The sequence below is a fragment of the Periplaneta americana genome, chromosome 3 (genome assembly GCF_040183065.1).
Source record: "Periplaneta americana isolate PAMFEO1 chromosome 3, P.americana_PAMFEO1_priV1, whole genome shotgun sequence".
Classification (NCBI taxonomy): domain Eukaryota; kingdom Metazoa; phylum Arthropoda; class Insecta; order Blattodea; family Blattidae; genus Periplaneta; species Periplaneta americana.
The window spans coordinates 64,962,374-64,978,059 of NC_091119.1; the positions used below are offsets into that span (position 1 = coordinate 64,962,374).

A 15,686-nucleotide genomic window follows, 5' to 3' on the forward strand; every position below is an offset into this window, starting at 1 on the left:
GGAGAGCCATCCACCACCGAGCCACCCGCGGAACCAGGTCCCGCTTCACCAAGGTTGCCCGCACTGCAGAACAATCTGTGATTGCCCTGAAATGAATGCCCACCAAATAGATACGGAAACGCCTCACCGTTTCGACCAACGCTAATGTCTCCAGTTCATAACTGTGATACGCCTGTTCTGCCAGAGTTGTACTGCGACTGAAATACATTACTGGGCGCAGATTGCCATCCGCCTGCCTCTGCACCAATATGCCACCCAGTCCCCACTTGCAGGCATCAGTATGTACTTCAGTTTCAGCCTCGCTATCATATAATGCCAATACTGGCCTGTCAATCAGAAACTGTTTCAGTTGCGAGAACGCCTCGACCTGCCCTGGGCCCCAACACCATGGAACGTCCTTCCTCGTCAGGTTTGTCAGCGGCCTGGCAATCACAGCAAAATTTCTGATAAACTTCCGAAAATAACTCACCAGTCCCAAGAACTGCCTGACACCATGCACATTCTGCGGGGTAGGAAAGTCTTTCACTGCCTGAATCTTTCTATTTCCCGGCTGCACACCTGCAGCACTGATCTCATGTCCCAGATACACCAGACTACTCTTCAAGAAGGCACACTTCGCCAGGTTCAACTTGAGGCCCGCCTCGGCCACCAGTTTCAGGACCCTCTCCAGCAACTTCAAGCCAGATTCGACGGTCTTCGTTGGGATTAGAAGATCATCCATATACGCCAGCACAGAATCCGCTTCTAATCCGCTCAACATCTTGTTGATGACGCGCTGAAATACTGCTGGGCCGTTCGCCAGGCCAAAAGGGACTCTCAAGTATTCGTAATGTCCATCCGGAGTAATGAATGCAGTCTTCTGAATTGAGTCTGGGTGTATGGGCACCTGATGATAGCCTTGTGCCAGATCCAATGTAGTGAAGTAGCAGCTTCCGGCTAGCTTGTCTAGCTGATCACTCACCAACGGCATTGGGTACCGATCCTTCACCATGACCCGGTTCAATGCCCTGTAATCTACACACAAGCGGCTATCACCATTCTTCTTAGGTATCAGTAATATGGGGCTCGCATACTCAGATTCAGACTCCCTGATGACACCACCAGCCAACAAGCCTTGCACTTTTTCCCGAACCATCGCTCTCTCCGCAATTGAGAGTCTGTAGGGACGATGATACACCGGCCTTTCAGAGGTTACCTGAATTTTCATCTCGCCTAGATGAGTTAATCCCAGATCCGTATCTCCCACTGAGAAGCATGTCGCCATCTTACTCAGCAAGTTAACTAGTTGTAACCGGTCCTCTGCGCTAATGTCACCGACATCGATATTGGACAAGTCCACTGCAACATCGTCTTGGTCACTTTCTATCACCCGATTCACTTGGTACGCCCTACGAGACTCACAAAGCCGCGCCCTGGCGATCAGATGATTCGCCTTCCACACCACAGATTGTCTACCAAGATTACTCACCGTTAACTGCTGGTTATCACCTGCCTGCAGCACCGTGTTTGGCATCGCTATCCAGGACCCTTGCTCCTCATGTCTCCGAGCTCCCACCAGCACTTCCTTGCCAGAATCGACCCCTTCCACTCTGACACTCACCGTGGTTGCTGTCCCTGGAACCAAGGTGACCTCCGAGGCAGTTCTTACCTGGTATTGTTCTTCATTCACCAGATCATCCTTGTCCAGCGTAATTGTCTGGATGAGGTTGTCCTGCCGAGTTAGTGTAGCTACTCCCCTTGCTACCACCAGCGCCACCTCGCCTTTCAGCGCTGGTTGACCCAGCAGCACGTCCACACCGTCCAGACTGCACGGCACCACTATAGCATCAACTGTGAGAGGGATCTCATCTACCATCAGATCTAGAGTGACCTCACCTGCACCCCGTATGGTACCACCACCGAACCCTCGCAGCACTACTGCTGTAGGACGCATCTCGCCCCTGGACACCCGCATAGCACACTGCTCGGTGGCAATGTTAAACTCGCTGCCAGTGTCCAGATATACGAGGATGCGTTCCCCGCCTTTGCCCCATGCAGTCTTTCTGTATAAATTACTACTGTTGCCGTCAACTAGTCTTACCGTTGTGTTCCGGTCTGGCACCTTGCTGGCTGCTTCTCCCATGGGGCGGTTTGGACACGCAAACTTGGTGTGGCCCGCCTGCCCACACCGCATGCAGCGAAGCGTCCTTGGTTTCGGACAGTTCCGACTCAGATGAGTGCCCAACTCTTGGCAGTTGAAACACCTCACCCTCTGAGTCTTCCTGTCCGATTCCGCTCCACCATGGCTATGTGCCCGCCTCGCCCCGGTCTCCGTGCACCGCCTCTTCGCCCCTCCTTGGGATCGTCCACTCTCCCGGTACCTGTCCATCGTACTCAGGAAGCCAGAGTAGAGTTCCTCTGGAGTCTTACACTTGTAAGCACGCGCGTTCCCCTGGAGCTCTAGTGGAAGTCCCCTGATGATACAGGAGATGGCATCCTCGCCCTTGATGCGGCACCTCTCGCACAGAGCAAGCTTGGCGTGGTAATATTTCGTCATGGTCTCATCTGGTAGCTTGCGCCTCGCTACCAGTTCCTCCAATGACTCGCCGAAGTCATGCTGCCGCGGAAAGGCGCGCCTCAATGCCTTCTTCCACTCGGACCACGAGAGGTCGTAATCATCCAGGCGATTATACCAGGCCTTCGCCCCACCTCGGAGTTTCGCCTGCATGAAGAACGCCCTCTCATAATCGCTCCAGTCGTGGATGCGGCCCAGCTGGTCGATCTTGTTGAGCCAACGATCGACGTTACACTCACAATCGTCTGGATCGAAAGCATCAACAAGTTCTCCCCCTGCTCTCGCCGTAGGGCGCGATGACGCCCTAGAGCTGCTGGCCGCACTTCCATACGAGGTGCTCTCTCTACAGCAGCGCCCACGTGCGCTACTGTTTGGCCTTCCGGGACTCCTCTTCTTTTCTGCTGCCCCTTTGCTGGCGCCTCCAACCTCAGGTTGGCGATCAGTCACATGACGCAAGGTAGCCTGCGCTCGTTCCTCTACTTCCTTGAGGATACGGGCTGCCTGCTCTTGCATCATGCTCTGAATCGCCCTGGCAACATCCCCTTGGTTGAGGATGTGGGCCACCGCCAATTGGACCGGATCCGCTGCCGGCGCGTCGTCTTCCAGAGACGCGACGCTCCGGTCCACGTGGTCCCTGCACGTGCCAGATGACGAAAACGCCATGGAATCGGGGCTCGATTCTCGGTCCCCGACCTCCATTTCGTAATCCAGCACGCTATCCTCAACCTGGTTTAGATTACTCGCCATCTCTTACAGCACCTTTAGAGATTTAACAAAAGAACGAGATTACCACGTGTTAGTAGCGCCCTTAGCTAACTCACCTAGTAGCTTTTCTTTGACTGACACGCAGATATATCCCACTTCTGAAATTGTTAGTACACCTTTAAGATACACCTGTAGTTTAGTTTATATCACACGCAATACTTGGCTGTCTCGAATCTCCACGGGTATAGTCACTGCTTCCTCTTGCTCGTGTCTCACAATCACACCTTGCTGCGAGCTCGCCTCTCAACCAAGTGGACGAGACGATGCCCGCCACTTCTCCGCGTGCCCCCCTCCTGCTGCCACCTGCCGACCATCCGATGCCCGACTCCTCTGTGCCTTGTGCGTGCTGCCACCTGTTGAAACAGCAGGCACTCGCCCTGGCGCGTTTTACAATATACTGTACCAACATCAAAACATTCAGTATCGATATCATACCAACATGAAAACATGTCGGATTCAATACGACAGCTAGTTCATAATTAGGGCTATGAAAAGGGAGCAGTTAAAGCTAGTGATGGTACCGTCTGTATCGCTGCTTACGTCAAGTTGTAGAGGAAACACTCTGTATATAAGCTTACTGTACCAACATCAAAACACGTCATTATCGATATCATACCAACATGAAAACATTTCGGATTCGATACGACAGCTAGTTCATAATATTATACTGTATCAACATCAAAACACGTCAATATCGATATCATACCAACATGAAAACATTTCCGATTCGATACGACAGCTAGTTCATAATATTATACTGTATCAACATCAAAACACGTCAATATCGATATCATACCAACATGAAAACATTTCGGATTCGATACGACAGCTAGTTCATAATATTATACTGTATCAACATCAAAACACGTCAATATCGGTATCATACTAACATGAAAATATTTCGGATTCGATACGACAGCTAGTTCATAATATTATACTGTATCAACATCAAAACACGTCAATATCGGTATCATACTAACATGAAAACATTTCGGATTCGATACGACAGCTAGTTCATAATATTATACTGTATCAACATCAAAACACGTCAATATCGATATCATATCAACATGAAAACATGCCGGATTCGATACGAAAGCTAGTACAGTCTCTTTGATATATGAGGGGCTCACAACCAGAGTGGACCAAGTCCACCAGTGATCAGTTTGTGGATTAATACAATCTCGGATGAAGAAAACTTAGATTTATTCATTGCCATAACAAACAAAGTCCATAATCCATTTGTTACTCCACAGAGCGCAGCATTTCCTATGGAAGGTCAGAGTCCGTGGATATACAGAGTAGCGCAATCACCGAGTCGGCCGCCATTGTTAGTCCTTTTCAACACGCTAGGGATAGGAATATTTGAAGTAAAACTCAGATATTTTTAATTTGAAGGGCAAAAACGTCTAAAGGATCTTCTCACATTATAGAACATTATTATCAGTCAACATACTAATGCATAAAAACTTCATTTAATAATTATTACAGCATAAATACGCATTTAAGTGTTCAATATACTCCTTCATAAACATCACAGTTATAGGTATTACAGCAGCATGAACTTAATAAATTACAAGTAACAAATGAAAACAACAATTTTGCAAATAAAATAACAATAAATCTAAACATTTCCAACTGCATTCCTCGTGCAAACTCTCCGGCTTCCGCATATAAGGGCACACTATACTGAAATTTCTCGAAGTTTATTAGTTTTAAGAGTTTACAACAGTGAAACCAATAACTACCATACTTACGAAGCTAGATTCACCAAATTTTGATCACTGGTACTTATATCTGCTTAATAGTGACAAGTGTACAAAATTGCATCCGCCTATGATACGTGGTTCGCAGTTTATTAATTACTTTATTAAAATATTGAACCGCTTTATATAAAAAGTCGCACTACAATTTACATTATTCTTAAGTGATTTTCACTTACATGGCTCCTTACATACATGGAATCAACGCTTACTATAAGATTTTGCTGTAAAATTAATAAGTAAATTGCTAGAATTTTGTAATAAATAAAAAAATTAATAGTCATAAAAATTCCTAGTAATTTACCCATTCGCTGTACAGAAAATTCCAATAGTAATGTTTGTTCCAATGTATATAAAGAATCTTATAAGTGAATATCAATGGAAAATAATGTAAATTGTGACGCAAGGGACTTTTTGCATTAAGCAATACACTATATAATTAAGTTATTAATAAAGTGCAAACCACTTATCATAGAGAGAGACGAAAGTTTGTACATGTGTTATTATTAACCAGATATACTAGTGATAAACATTTTGTGAGTTTAGCTTTAAAAGTATGGAAGTTAGTAATTTCATTACAATGTCCCCAAGGATACACTGATGTGAGATTTTGTCATTTTTGGTAAAAAAAATCGTTTCTTTGTTTTTATCTTTAAAAATTCATTTATGATCTAAAGATGCCCTCTGCCAATTTTCATGACCATACGACCGGGCTATCAGCTGTTTAGGGTCACGTTTTAAACGGCTGCGGGCTCTGACTGTTAATTTAAATTCTCCGTCCACGATCTCCACTCTGAATTCTGCGACCATTTTGGAAATTCCGCTATATTTCATACATTATTTATTATATTAGATTTCCGATTGAGCCAGAGTAGCTTCTCGACTTCTCGAAATATTTCTTCATAGAATACAACAGGTGTTAGACCTACTTCAAAGGCTGCTTTCCTTTAAAAGATATTCAGTTACAAAGGAGAGCACAACTCTTATCTAAAGGAAAATTCCACGTGTTGCTAGTAGCCATAACAACGTGTTTTCCATGCTTGGTTTTTGTTTGTGATACAAGAAATATTTGCAAGTTTCTAACAGTTTTATTGTTAATGTTATAATAGTGTCTATAGTCCATAGTGATTTGTAAATAATATTTATCTATTATAGTGTTTTCTAAGATTACATAATTTTTTAGTCATCTCTATTTACTAGTGTAGATTAGGTGTGCACAGCGTGGTAGTGTATATAAGGATAAGTTCTGTATATAATATGATAGTTCTATATGTTTCAAAATGCCTAGAAAATAAAAACAGAGACCTGGTTAATTATTATTATCCCGAACTTTTGAAGTCAATTTTCTCCACTTTAATTTTCTGTAAATTTTGCATTGCTAAAAATGCTACTCTTTCTACAGATTCTGTACTACATGCATGATTTTTTGTAGAGGTTTTTGAATATGTTCTTACAAAACTAACACTCATTTTTTTGTTGTTCTTGTTGTTTAGTCAATTGTCCGAAGACAGATTTGAACCTCATAAGTACCACCAATAAGGCATCACTCATGAGAAAACTAGGCCAGGAGATAATGGGGTAGGGTGGCAATTTTCTTTCCCCCTCCAATGCATACTTCGCCGATTAGCTACATATTCCACTAATCACACTTCAGATACTTACAAACAATTGTCTTCCTCTGACACATATCGTCAAGTGAGATGTACTGCCTGTTTATATATTCTGTGCATATCAGCCAGAAGAGGTGTTTTTTAATATTAAGTTTTTTACGCTCGAGTTGAATTTTTCTGTTTTTACACTTTTAATGCATTAAATATGTTTAATTATTTTTTAGTAAAATAAAGAGGAAAACTGTATAGTAAGTTTCGTTTCTGAAGGTCTGACACGTATGTAGACAAAAATTCTGGCCAAAATAGTAGCAATTTTTGAAAACCTAAATTTGCACAATTTAAAATTACAAATTAAATGTACAAAATTTCATAGATCTACTTAGAATAGTTTAGAAAATTGAAATTTCACATCAGTCTAACCTTAATAGGGTTTCTAGTTTCTACGGTCTTTGTATTTTCTAATCGAGCCAAACAATACAATCTTGTCTCATGAATAAATTCAGAACTTCACAAATATATTATGTCATTCTTGCAAATAGCAAATAGGATTAAATTCAGAAATGCTTGATTTGAAAGGGAGAAGATGGTAAAAATTTGACACTGATACTAATTGATACGCGACTTTCATTTGTTTTATGTAGAAATATCATTGCTGAATCAACTTAAATTCTAGAAAATTCTATAAAAATATTTTGGGGCCCAAATTTTGAAAAAATAAATATCAAAATACAGTCATTCATTAATCTCACAATGTATGCTCGCTTAGGTAGCGGATCGTTCCTTTTTATATTTATAGTCACTTCTTTCCTTTTTCCTTATTTCTTTCACCTTGTCACAGAGAAAACAAATGTGCGCTTGTTTCAATTCTCTGTGAACAGTTCTGAACACAGTAGCATTGCATTTTTTTCGCATTTAAATTACATTCTTTCCCTATGCAACTGTATACTGCATAGCGCTCGCTGGACTAACAATGGCGGATTTGTCGGCATTTGCCGGCTCAAACGATTGCGGTACTCTGGATATCCACGGACTCTGTGGAAGGTGAAGGTTGCTAAGCGTGAGCCAGGAACTTTAAGAACTATCCAGATGGACTTGGTCCACTCTGGTTGTGAACCCCTCATATATAACTAGTTCGGACCGAATTAGTACTGTACCTTTCTGAACCCCGGATCGAATTAGTACTGTACCTTTCTGAACCCCGGATCGAATTAGCACTGTACCTTTCTGAACCCCGGATCGAATTAGTACTGTATATTTCAGGTGTGTATCTGATGGGACCGAACTGAGTTCGGTCCCCTGACTCCGTACTTTCACGTTTGGAGTGGATGGTATATTAATAGACACAAAAGGCATTCTTGCTAGTGGTTTCCCTTTTCACACTCAAGCATCTTTCTCTCAATTCAGACAATCGTAAGGGAAGTCACTGGACAATATGGAAGCTTAAGTACAGCATGATTTTATGCAAAATAATTTTTGGATTTCCTGACCCTCACTGCGTTACGTCATGGATCATGGGAATAACTATAATGTGTTTGTCGATTTTTTGAATGAGCTATGCTATTAACATGACACAAGATAGCTGGTTGACATAATTCGGGTTAAATACAAGAGGAAGAGGCAAAGTCGTAATTTTTCACATCAACATTTCTGTGCGCTTACCTAATTCCATATTTGACTGCAGCATTTCTACATGGTCCCGCAGCTGGTGCTGTGCAGAGCGTTTACTGTTCTTTATCATTTTGGCGTCACTCATCTTCAGTCCATTCAAACATGAATCAGACGTAGACTTCACTTCCACTAGAGTTACATGTTTCTTACCTGAAATGTAGTTTGCTTATACATACATATATATATATATATATATATATATATGATATTTGTGTTTTTAAATGTATTATATGTTTTTCAATGTATCTGTGACAAAGTCTACTGTATTTCTAATGGCCTAATAAATTAAGTTGTCATAAATTATTACAAACACCCACAATAGTTACGATATTATTATGACGTGAGGCGAGAAAACGGTGAGCAACTCGTGGCCCACTGCTAGCGGGATTTCCGGCGAGCGCGTAACCATTTCTCCGGCACTTCTACAATACATAGCAGTACTAATAATACAAATTCAATAATTTGGAATTACCATGCTCACAGTCTTGCTGAAAATGGCCCCCATTTGCCGTCAGACACAATTGACATCTTCTGATAAACGAATGAACAACACTCTGAAGTCCACATCATTGATAGCTTGGATTTCTTCTCGTATATAGTATTTTAGTTCATCTATAGAATGAGGATTCTTTCTATAAACCTTACCTTTTAGTGTTCTCCATAAATAAAACTCACAGGTTGTTAGAGAATTATAATTTGTTGGTAGGCATTGCCTAAATACACAGTGATCACTAAACTTTATACACTAACTTTGTACACTTGAAGAATCAAGACTTTTGTAACATGACTTGTGACTACAGCGAATGCCATATGGCGACTGAGGATCTACTACGCTGCACCTCTAACAGCCCGCGCATCGCAGACCGCGCAGGAAGCGGTTCGTAGTAACCCGCCGTCTTCTCGCCTCACGTCACAAAAATGTCTCTGTATAAGACTACTATGCCGTCTTTATAAATTCTTGGGCCCATTTCTCTATAGTAATTGCGCACCACCATTAGCCGTTAAAATTTTACGGACATCCGTTTCATGTGCAGGCAGCGCATTTTCGTTCCCAAACGTACGGCGGATCGAGTAGTTTCTTCTGGTAGCTATATCTATTACGTCACGTGAATTGCAAGCAGATACGCATGGGGTCATTAAATAACAATGATGTAATATATTATAAATATGCTCCTGTAACGTCATGTGAAGTAGAAACAACATTCTCTTAATTTAAACAAATTTTATGTGATGTTCGTAAATGATATGCATTTCAAACCTCAGAATATATGTTTTCGTTTACTGCAACGGAATAGGTTTTGATAAATTAATTATTTCTATATATTGTATAAAATATAAATATTGATAATTTGTATATTGATTTTTGTTATTCTTATTTTGGCCCTGTAACGTCATGTGACGTAGGAAGAACATTTTCTTAGCTTAAACAAATATTTACTGCCAGTTATAGTAGAAGATATGAATTTCATAATCTCAGAATATATACATGTTTTTGTTCACCATAACGGAGTTGATTTCGTTAAATGAATTAATTGAATATATTATATATAGAGTATTTACAGTTAATGTGTATCATGTTTACTATTATGTTCTAAATATAGTAGGCCCATACTTATATACTCGGGTGTTGTTTCGATTTCAGCTTGGGCTGATTACCTGGCTTGGATTTTTTCCGAGGTTTTCCCAATCGCTAGGCGAATGTCAAATAATATATGGCGAATCTTAGGCCTCATCTTACCAAATACCATCTCACAATCACAAATACCATCTACGCTAAATAAGCGTTGTTAAATAACCAACAAATAAAAAAACACTGTAATGTTTACAAACATTATTGTGGCAACATGAATACTTATATTAAAGAAGACAAAATGATTTGCCATGGACCCTAAATCGCTTTAGAATGAATAGCTATGGTTTACCAATACGACAAAGAGAGCAATCTGACTACACACATTAAGGTTTGTATCGGCCAGAGAAAACGTTTTCGGGCGTTGCTTTCTGTATGAAAATTTTTCATATTAATCACTTCTGTCAAACCTAAAAGTTTGTAATAAAGTGAATGAAACACTTTGTATAAGCTGCAAAATATATCCAGAATGTAGCTCAGAATATGCAAATGATCATTATTTTCTTGTTTATTGTTATTGTGTTAAAATAATACTAGCCTTTGTATACTGTGAACAAGACGTAGTCATGTTCTCTTATCATTAGCTTTCCATTTCTTTCATTGCGAAATGATTTTCCTCCATAACTTCTTCCTTGAAAGAAGACCATCCACATTCCAGGGATGTTGAGTTCACTCAGGTATTGGAAAACATGTTCTTCTGCTTGACTTGCCTGAAACGTAAGATAATTTGGTGTTTATACGAAACACGGATCATATGCGAAGACTAAGAGGAAGGCAGAAAATAAGAAAAATTGGAAAATGGTGAGTTTGCAGTGACAGGTGGGCCATCCTGCCTCAAGCCCCTGATAGAGCCAGGTCCCGTTTCGCGGAAGAATAGCCTGATAAACCTCAGGGGCTCAAAAATAACCAACAAAATAAAAATAATAAATAAACCAAAAAAGCTCTTCTTGATCAGTCGACGCTGACAGGTGGGCCAGGACCACCCTGCCTCAGTCTCTGATAAGCTAGGTCCCGTCCGTATGATCCCAGGGACTCGGAGCCTCCAAGCCCTTCCTATACCAGCATCGGAAACTCGTACTACTTCCAAGACTTTACCCAGCCCATTTTTACTATTACTGATGATATATGAAATGAGGGGGGAGGTGAGTACCTCGAGAAAAACATTCTGCAAGTCTGCTTTGTCTACTAGAAATTCCATCACGATCTGGCCAGGGATTGAACCCGCACCACCTGGATGGAAGACCAGCGCTCTAGTAGCTACTACCTACATTTTAGACATATTTTATATCATGTATGCAGGATTAACTAGTAAGTATGACATTTTTGGAAAGGGAAGTAAGGCAAAAAGTTCCGGTCTACATATACGTATTTTAGGGACGTAAACGAATTGTATCAGTGTCTGAATGAAAGTGCCCCAGGCAACATTGTCGGCGGTCATTTCTGTGCTATCAGTGTTACGAGTCCAGTATCGTATAAAAGTGGAATTGACTGACGTGTGTACACTCATGGAAAGCAAAAATGGCTACCTTAGAAACGTTTTCATAACGGGCATGCAGTGCAGCTGTACCAAAAATTTGCATCAGAGGCTACTATATTGATAGTTCCACATGTTGTTTTCCCTCCCACGCCTTTAGAACGAACTTCACTCTGTTTTGCCGTCATCTATTTCTAATTTCTAATGCTATGACTCACGATACTTCCAAACACACGAATTTAACAACGAATAAAATTGCAGATGCACCCTATTTGTTCACCGCGAATACATATGGAAAGGACATTAGCAAAGAATTGTTACCGTAGTGTGTCGTAGCTCAGTGGTATGTTTGACTTACCTACTAAACAGAAATCACGGTGTTTGATTCCCTTTGATTCCCATTTATTGTTTGATATTTTTTAAGATTTTTTTTTACGTGATATTAATCTTATTCCACTATCGCTGCCGTAACGTTTTCCTAGATTATGTCTTTTAGTATGCCATTTAAGTAACCGAAACAAAAAACACACATGATGTACTATAAAAAATCTCATATATGTCTGACGTTGCATCGGTGTGCTTCTGAGCGACCCGCTTTTTATGGTGCAGTTCTTGTTGTTAGCAATCAGTAGTTCCTTTTCCTCTTGAGTTGACGAGATTTTAACTTTGATAAAAATAGAACAATAATGTATACTTAAGTGACAATATGATCAAATAAAGATGATAACTTACTCTGAATTGATAATGCCAATTTTACTTTAATAGCTTTCCTTATCGAATGATTTTGTCTGTACTTCCTGGTGTATTACGTAAGATATGAGATTTAAAGATTCTTCCTCCATTTTCCATGTTCAAACTCCATAAGGATAAAAAATGTTAATGAGTTATGTCCTGTCTTTCGTTCATAGTTATAAAAATTATTATAGAAATTCAGTTATTAAATGTATGTAGCCTAATCTTTTTATAGTCTACTCATTATATTTTAATTTATTTAATTTCTTATTCCGTCGTTAATCTTTTCATAATATTATCGTTATGCAATAATTCTAGATGAAAAAATTCGAAATAGACTTTGAGTTTAATTGAAAGAAAAACAAATTTTAGTTAGACTCTGTAAATTATTATTAGATAGTCAGTCAGGCAGTCAGTCAATTAGTCACACAGTCAACAATTAATTCAGTCAGACAGCCAATCAGTCAATTAGTCAGTCAACAATTAATTCAGTCTGATAGTCAGTCAGGCAGTCTGTCAATTAGTCACACAGTCAACAATTAATTCAGTCAGGCAGTCAGTCAATTAGTCAGTCAGCCAACAATTAATTCAGTCTGATAGTCAGGCAGTCTGTCAATTAGTCACACAGTCAACAATTAATTCAGTTAGGCAGTCAGTCAATTAGTCAGTCAGCCAACAATTAATTCAGTCTGATAGTCAGGCAGTCTGTCAATTAGTCACACAGTGAGCAATTAATTCGGTCAGACAGTCAGTCAATTAGTCACACAGTCAACAATTAATTCAGTCAGACAGTCAGTCAATTAGTCACACAGTCAACAATTAATTCAGTCAGAAGTCAATCAGGCAGTCAGTGAATTAGTCAGCCAACAATTAATTCGATCAGATAGTCAGTCAATTACACTGTCAGCCAACAATTAATTCTGCGTCATAGCCAGTCAGGCAGTCAGTAAATTAGTCAGTCAGCCAACAATTAATTCATTCTGATAGTCAGTCAGGCAGTCAGTAAATTAGTCAACCAGCCAACAATTAATTCAGTCAGACAGCCGGTCAGCCAACTAAGTCAGGCAGTCAGTCAGTCAATCAGTAAGTCAGCCAACAGGTAAGTCAGTCAGGCAGGCGTTAGTCAATTAGTCAGCCAGCCAACAATTAATTCAGTCAGACAGTCAGTTAGCTAACAAATATGTCAGTCAGGCAGTCAGTCAGTATTACCTTCGTATATGTTACTGGATTATTGGTGTTATCGTTGTTGTTATGAATAGTTCAATTTGATTAAATAATTTTTTCTGTATTTGACATTAGTATGAACACAACAAACATTAGATATGGGACTACAGTTGTTTTACCGCCAAGTGCCGACTCATTCATATTCTCAGTATATGTTGTGTAAGAAGACAGTGTTATCTGGGAAGCATCCTGTGCTTCAGATAAGCAGATTGAGTTATTTCACAATTTAGAGTATTATCACGTTTTAATACCTAACATATTAAGATACTCAGAGGAATACCATTGAGATCCTTATTCATCGGCCCTAGCCTGTATATTTCTAAATTTGCGAATAGATAACCGAATAATTCTCTTAATTTAAAATAGACAGGCGTCACTCATTTCTATTACTTCAGAAACAAGACATAAATTTCACGATCTCTCTCATGTACTGTTTTTAAAAGTGCCTTGTCAATTTTGAACATAAAATTTGTTGTATTAAAATTTAAAGAAGAAACTCGTTTTGTCTTAAGAGAGATCCAATAATGTTTTCTCCAAAATGGACAAACTATTTTTCAAAGTTTGGGTGCGTTCGTAGTTAGCATAAAGCAAGACAAATAGACAGGGACGATTAGATTGCAGGCTGTTCTCTCAGAATTTAACTACAGACGTAACCTAGTGACTTTTATGTTAGCCATGATTCTTACCTGTAGTTCTGATCTTTGAATAGGTTGTTTTGGCACACTATATATGGTACATGTCTGTCCTTCCAAGCGTGGAAACTCCTGTCCAATATATCTGCAATGATAATAATAATAATAGTAGTAATAATAATAATAATAATAATAATAATAATAATAATAATAATAATAATAATAATAATAATAATAATAATAATAATAATAAAAACTGTAGAAATTCATCTTAATAGATTGTTCCATCTGCAACATAAATGGCCAAAATGGTTAAATCTAACGCTCAATTAGGTTTTATTTACTTAGTGCTGCCATTTTTATAGTAAAATTGTGTTTTATTTACGTGAATGAAGAAAATATTTAATTTGGTTCTGACTTCCTGCTTTCTAAAATAATGAGTCCTTTCATATTCTATTCCTCTAATGAACCGTAGGCCTACTTCTACAATTTTTATTTTATTTCGTCGTTTTGTTAAGACTTCACATTCCGAACCCGAATCGGCTATCTTAGCTATCAGCAGTCTGATAAATGCACTCATTATCAGTCACGGTGACACGAAAATTTATCGTCGCTGCACCTCCAAAATCCGCTATGTGTTTTTAATAAGATTTTGCAGGAGAAAGAAAAATGCGTTGTCACTCTTAAGTACCTTGATTTTAAAATCTATTTTCAGTATAATTTCAATCATTACTTAATAAATTTGTCCTCTGATTGAGATTTTGGCTGATATGTACGTCTATTATCAGGCAGTACATCTTACTTGACGATATGTGTCAGAGGAAGAACATTCGTTTGTATACATCTGAAGTCTGACTAGTGTAATATATAGTTAGTCAGCGATGTATGCAATGAAGGTGGAATGGAACTGGTCACCCTACCCCATTATCTCCTGGCCTCGTTTCCTCATAGTTGGTGCGTACTTGGTATCACTTGTGAGGTTCAGACCTGTCTTCGGACAGTTGACTAAACAACAACTTAATAACTATTATGAAAATAGCTTTGAATATCAAGGGAATTAAATGTGACAATGTTTTTTTCTCCTGCAAAATCTTTTTAAAACACATAACGGATTTCGGAAGCACAGCGACGCTAATTAGATGAGCAGATACAACTTACTATAAGTACGACTTGTCTACCAGTGACAGTCGGGTGTCAGGACTACTGACATTCTGTTATGTACTGGAAGATCTAAGGCCATATGCCAGAAGTCTCACTCTCATGAGATAAATATGGTTCGGTAGTAATAAAATAAACAGGACATATTTTTATCAGACGTCGTATTTCTAAAATAGGCGTACCGGTATGTAACATCAAGTACGAGATTAGCTCTGAGAGCAAAAATTGATTAGTCAAACATAACGGATCAACAGAGTAGGGTCGGCCTCGGTAGTGTAGTTGGTATAGCGCTGGCCTTCTGTGCTCGAGGTTGCGGGTCCGATCCCGGCCCAGGTCGATGACATTTAAGTGTGCTTAAATGCGACAGGCTCATGTCAGTAGGATGTAAGAGTAATGGAACGAAGAAAAATTCTCTCCGGCGCCGGGATTTGAACCCGGGTTTTCAGTTCTACGTGCTGATGCTTTATCCACTAAGC

General features: G+C 39.7%; 1 protein-coding gene across 2 annotated transcripts in view; it reads right to left on the minus strand.

The window, feature by feature from the left end:
- LOC138696110 (uncharacterized) overlaps nt 1-15,686 on the minus strand; it is a 56,627-nt gene that overhangs the window by 22,233 nt on the left and 18,708 nt on the right. For both annotated transcript variants that reach the window (XM_069820659.1, XM_069820658.1), the window contains exons 3-5: nt 14,107-14,197; nt 10,529-10,700; nt 8,352-8,510 (exon numbers count right to left, since the gene is read on the minus strand). In XM_069820659.1, coding sequence (XP_069676760.1) covers nt 8,352-8,510; nt 10,529-10,700; nt 14,107-14,197 — 422 coding nt within the window. The remainder of the gene's footprint in view (nt 1-8,351; nt 8,511-10,528; nt 10,701-14,106; nt 14,198-15,686) is intronic.